The sequence below is a fragment of the Ornithodoros turicata genome, chromosome 1 (genome assembly GCF_037126465.1).
Source record: "Ornithodoros turicata isolate Travis chromosome 1, ASM3712646v1, whole genome shotgun sequence".
NCBI classification, from domain to species: domain Eukaryota; kingdom Metazoa; phylum Arthropoda; class Arachnida; order Ixodida; family Argasidae; genus Ornithodoros; species Ornithodoros turicata.
In genome coordinates, this window is record NC_088201.1 from 209,333,696 (window position 1) to 209,339,532 (window position 5,837).

Here is a 5,837-nt window from a genome sequence, read left to right on the forward strand (position 1 = left end):
CCTTTGAGCGTAATTGTACTCTCCAAAAGGGTGTTATATATGTGGCAAGGAAAGGAGTTAGAGTACACCCTTTTTTTTTAAGAGTGCACAGCTGAGGGCGCTCTGCCCAGGTGGCAAATTGGACAGTTATTTTACAAAAAAAGGCAGATTTCCGCCACTAGACTAAAAAGCAATTCATTTGAAACAGTACCAATTACCTTATCTTTCTTTCCTTTTCAATTGCAAAAATAAGGGCTTGTTACGTGACTGCTGGGGCTTTTGCCGCTTTCCAGGTACAGCAACACGTGGCTTCAAGCTGATATAACACCACAGTATAAAGTGACAATGACGCAGACGAGTTGGTGTCGCTAGTTTGCGTCTCTCAGCCTCGAGTTAATTATGGGTGCATTACATAGCATTATGAACTTGGATGAACCATAAATGTGTTAAACAACAAAACAGCTATCAGAAATAAATACGATGTGCAGAATACGCTACAGTTGAGTTTCTGTAGGTGTCGTTAATACTAACTGTTCACATTTACGACGTGCTGAACATCGAATACCTCACAAAACACAAATTCTTCCGTTACACATATTCTTAGGCAAACAATAAGTACTTTGACGGAAGGAAATTCAGCCAGCCCTTCGCATCTATAAACCACGAAGTGTTGAGTAAATCACGAACGCTTGAAAGCGAGAAGCTTCTTCGAATAATAATGGTAATGATAATGAAGAATGGGAGTTGGAACAAGGTAAAACAATGCATTAGACCACCCAGCCTTTTACATCGTGCAACAAAAGGGGGACAGCTTCCAAATATCAGAGCCACACTTCACAAGACACTTGCTTTGTTTTCAGATTGCCAACACGTAAATATAATTGCAACGCCAGGCAACCACCAGACACTTCCATTGGTGACGGCGATACGACCAATACAACGTTCGGTGAATCGCTAGAGAGGCCCCATGTATCTCGTCAGCAAAAACTTCATAGCTCGGAGGTGGGTGCTTGCTTTGCTTGTGACCGGTCGCCAACCAGAAGACGGTTACATTCGACTCACATGTCATACCTGCCAGCGCAAGTGTAGCAAACGATTCACATACAAAAAGCTGTTCATTATGGCGTGTTATCCGGACGCCTGTAACAAAGAGAAACGAGAAACATATGGCTTCAGCCCTCAGACGCGACCAGAGACCTTGTGGCCTTGTAGGTGCGACTGACAGACTTAGCAGGCGCCACCGCGCCACGCTGAAGCTGGCCATGGCGCAGCATTTTATTGGCATTACGCAACACCGGTGACGTAACGGGGGCAGCCCGCATAGATACTCGATCAGCAGGAGGATGCGCGTTGGAAAGGAGGAGTGCGGAAGAGAAATGTGAAGCGCGTGCTTCTCATGGACTGGGCGATTTCGCATGGAAAAATTTCTGGCATATTAGTTTCTCGGCGGGAAGAACCGTTTCCAGCAAAATAATTATGGGGGGTTCGGGAAATTTAAGAAATAAAAGAAATCTAGTCCGCCCACTACATACGCCATTGGAGAGAAGGGGACGCAGTAGCGCGCAAGGAGGCATACTGCAGTGCCACTATGCGGCATCAGTAGAGGAGCGCACTTTCTGCCGCAGCGTAGTGTCATGCGGCCAACTCTCAACCGCCAATACGGAAGCATAGTGAGTATGATGGATTACATTATCTGGCGCACGGTGAGAGCGTGACCTCTCTGCGTCCAGCCATCCTATCAGTGATATTTCCCGCAGTATTATTTTCGGAGGTGACGCATTAGATTTCTTTTCCTTCTTAAGTTGAACACGACTATAGCGAATCTATGGAGCCAGAGAGGGATCTTTGACCTCCCTCGGGCCGCTGTAGATATTACTAACTCCTGTAGAAGTTGCATAAGATAACGAGCGATGCTGAATAATATAATGGAATAACGCTGCTACCAATGATGAGAAAAACACCGATAATCCATCTACCACTGCCCGTGGTTCATTGTGCTCTAAGACCTCGCTCTTCTTCAAGGCCCCACTGTAAAGGATTGAGTTGTGTTTGCATGACCATTATGAGAATTTGTATGAGAGAAGTATGTTATATTTGTCCAAATTGTAAGTAGTAATGTATCAGCTCAAGTATCCGGAAACTGACATCTTTGCCTGGACGCCATTAATTAGCAATTAGAGCTAATTGGGACCCCCCACATTAATCAGGACCCACCAGGGAGTCATTACACTAATTGGGGATCATCTAAGACACGTCCAGACGAAGATGTGAGTTTCCGGATACTTGAGCTGATAAAAAATAAAAAAATAGGTAGAAAATAAAATGAAAAGATAGAAATAGAGTGGAGAGAAACAATTTATTCGAAAATCAACGATGCCGCGGCGAAGAAACGGCTCCGGGGTGACCAGTGCTTGTTGACGTCGGGTAGTTGCAGAGATCGACGACAGGTGGCCACTTAGTTGCAAGGCATCACACCAGATGGCGCCACCATCATAGCTCTAGAGGAGAGAGACAGAGAACAAGATACTAGCGGCAGGTAAAAATGACAGCACTGCTAAACAAGTCTAGGCATGCGAGAGAAAAGGTCTAACCGCTACTGCTAAACAGAAAACAGTACACATCGGGGGGAAAAGGCTTACGGGGGGACGATCGCTTAGGCCTAACCACAACACTACGCAGCTAACACAAGGCGGGAACCACACATCGCTAAACATGCGAGAAAAGGCTTAACACGAGCGCGGTCACCGCTAAACACGGCAAACATACGAGAAAAGGAGCGCGCTTGGGCATAACCTCAACACTACGCAGCTAACACAAGGCAGGGACCACACATCGCTAAACATGCGTCAACAGGCTTGGACACCGCAAAACAAGTCTAAACATGCGAGAAAAGGCTTAGCACGAGCGCGGTCACCGCTAAACACGGCAAACATACGAGAAAAAGAGCGCGTCAAATCACTCACCTTTTCCCCCGCGGCAACTTCCAGGCAGAAACTGAGCGAGCGCGGAGAACAACACGTCTGCTCTCTACGAGATCCAGCCAGCAATTGAGCGAGCGCGCGGAGCGCACGTCCGTCTTCCGCGACGGTCCGAGAGAAACTGAGAGAGGCGACGCGCGCGCGCGCCCTCTGCTCCACCCGTCCGCGCATGCGCGCGCGCGCTGCTAGCTCCCTCTGCGCCGGCCGCGGGTGTTTTCGGTTTCGGCTCTCTGCTGCGCGCGCGCTCCTAGCGGCGACGGGTGGCTTTTCAGTTTCGCTTTCATTCTCCGTTCTTTGCGCGCGCGCGTTTATCTCTATAAAGGCAGCGCGCACCGCGCTCGCGTCATCACTACGTGAAGATGTTCAGCTACCACTCTTTACAAAATTGTTCCCGCACCCACGCTTCTTGGGAAGAAGTGGAGAAGGAATGTTTCAACGGCGAAAGTCCCCGCAACGAGCTCGTCATCACTGCTTTTCGCTACGTGATAGACATGGTAGGCTTTGGCAATATAGGAGAGATCTCGCCGGGGCCACTGCAGGAGATGGTGCGTCGGATCTACGCCCGTTACAAGAACGTCTGCATAACGGTTCCAGACGGACCCCTGGGACTAATGTGCGAATTTGTGAGCTTGGCCAACGCAGAATTCAACTACATCGCTGCAGACATCGTGGACCTTCTCGCTCGTGCCATCGCTCATATTAAGCACGCCCTGCGGAAGCAGCGACATTTGCAAGCAGTCTACATCGCCAATTTTGTCATTGATTTATTGAAATACCGATTGGTTATTGACATGCAACGCATTAAACAGTCCGAATAACTTTGACGAGACTCTGTGTGTTCTTTCACTGAAACATCTTTATTGAATACATACAAAGGACTTGGTCAATAGATGCCTGCACCCTCCCTCCCTTGTCTGATCTCACGAACAGAACGAGATGATCAGACGTGCCAGAAAAGGGGAATCTTCATCGCAGCGCCGTCATTGCGCGGGTCACTGCGTCAGCACGATGACGGAATGGTCATTCTTTTCGTACACCCATTCCGCTACCACACTACCACGATGTCCCGTGCTTCTCCTGTCTGCGAGAGAGAGAGAGAGAGAGAGAGAAGCATGTCTCGACTAGAACTTTTATTCTCGATTACATGCGCGTGCAGCTCTTTGTTCTGCGGTTACTCGATGCCTGACGACGACGCTCTCGGGCTCTCTTCCGGGTTTTCCGTTGCTGCACAAAGAGAGAGAGCACTATCGTAATCCTATACGCGTCAAAACACTAGGAAAGCTTACCGTATTCGCAGCTTCCATAAGGGAAGGAGTGTACGGCATCCACGAGATAGCGCTTGTCGTCGTAGGGGACCAAGCTCTTCTTGAGTCTCGAAATGGTGTACATCGTTTGCTTTATACTCTGGATGGTGCACTGCTTCTGAGAGACCGCCTTTTCATTGAACAGAGAATCTCGGTACACTTCGTGCAATAAATGTTTCCTCACCACGTCTTTCTTAACTCCTTTCGCTCTCGCGATCTGTTTGTGTGTCCCAGCCAAGAGGATGCTGTACATTTTCGCTCGGATGGCTACGACTTCCTGAATAACTCCACCTCCCGTCTCGTCTTTGAAGTACCCCATCTGATTCGCGTGCTCGTCGTTGAAAAGTGGGTGGTCCGGCGGATAGGAAGATAGATCTAACTCACTCTCAATCTTCATCAGCTGCTCTTCCAGGCTTTCACACGTGAGAGAAAAAATTATGCTGTCCGTGTCGCTATAGATCAATTGCACTGGACATGTCAAGCGAGAAAAGAGCGACTCGTAGATGAAGCTGTACATTCGGACTTTGGATATTTCAAGAATGGCAAAGCCCACGTAAAGGGGGTGCGTGCATTTGATGCGGCGTTGCTTCATCTCGTATAAGATGCACTTATCACTCAGAATGTGAAAATGCTGACTGTCGACGGAGCTAGCTTTTCGGAGCGCGCTTTCTTTGTCGTAGGCTATAGCGTACCTTTTCATGCGTCTCACATTTTGTATCGACTTACCGAACGTGCTGTTCGACATGGTTTTGTACAGAAGTCGCTCGAATTTCGTGGTCGCGGCATTCCTCAACGCGACGTTTCTCTGCACGAAGGTTCGCAAAAAGTTGTCTTGGTGGAACGAGAGGATGTTGTGAACACGTTTTATTTTCATGCCCAACCTCACGTACAGAGCGAGCAATGCATAATGAACGACATAGTGTTCTTTGTCGTGGCACGTCAGCAAGAGTTTCTTGGTGGGAGGGGCGTTCAGCGACAACGCATCTTTCAGGCGACGTTGGTAGGGGGACAGTTCGTTCTCGTCCACGCACCTGTGTTCGGGTGCCAGGGGAAAATCCCTGGTGAGCGCGTGCAGTTCTTCTGGATATGACAAGTCTACCACGTACACGTAACCCACTTCCGAATCGTGAGGAATGTTGAGAAAATCGATCTCGCTCCACCTCGAAGGATCCACCCACTCAAAACCTCCTGTTGGGAGATGAAAAGTCATCGCGTACGGGTACAAACTGTTCACGTCGAGGTACTGGATAAAAGTCTTTTCTTGGTGGGGATCGTAATCGTCACACCCCTCGTGATTAGCCCTACAGTATCTGTGGAAGCTGTTACAAATGCCTCCCCTGATCCCCTTCTCGATCGTTTCATACATCTCGCGATCGCTCATGAGCTCGAGTTTGACTTTGGTGAGCTTCAGAGCGCTGCTCCACGCGTAACTGGCGAGGGACATGGCACGTAAGATATCCATCCCATCCGTCTCTAGCGCAATCTTCCTGAAATACAGTACGACGTCGCAGAGCTGACAAGCGTCCAGCGTGACGTAGAGACGCGTGTAATCTCCTAGGTCCTTGCATTTGAACAA

The 5,837-nt window shown here is 48.8% G+C and overlaps 1 protein-coding gene and 1 long non-coding RNA gene across 2 annotated transcripts; both read right to left on the reverse strand.

The window, feature by feature from the left end:
* Nucleotides 1–2,316: 2,316 nt before the first annotated feature.
* On the reverse strand, nt 2,317–3,055 carry LOC135375887 (uncharacterized). Its single transcript, XR_010417425.1, has 2 exons — nt 2,943–3,055; nt 2,317–2,477 (listed from the first exon to the last, which is right to left on the reverse strand). It is a non-coding gene; the product is annotated as an uncharacterized LOC135375887 (long non-coding RNA).
* A 978-nt stretch (nt 3,056–4,033) lies between these two features.
* LOC135375894 (uncharacterized) lies at nt 4,034–5,168 on the reverse strand. The gene is made up of 2 exons (XM_064608528.1): nt 4,244–5,168; nt 4,034–4,181 (listed from the first exon to the last, which is right to left on the reverse strand). Exons 1-2 carry the CDS (start codon nt 5,133–5,135, stop codon nt 4,129–4,131), a joined length of 945 nt encoding a protein of 314 aa, XP_064464598.1. The 5' UTR covers nt 5,136–5,168; the 3' UTR covers nt 4,034–4,128.
* Nucleotides 5,169–5,837: the final 669 nt, after the last annotated feature.

Coding starts and splice junctions, on each gene's coding strand:
- LOC135375894 (XM_064608528.1), bottom strand. CDS start 5,135: ATGAAAATAAAACGTGTTCACAACATCCTCTCGTTCCACCAAGACAAC. Junction 4,182..4,243: donor TTATGGAAGCTGCGAATACG/GTAAGCTTTCCT, acceptor CTCTTTGTGCAG/CAACGGAAAACCCGGAAGAG.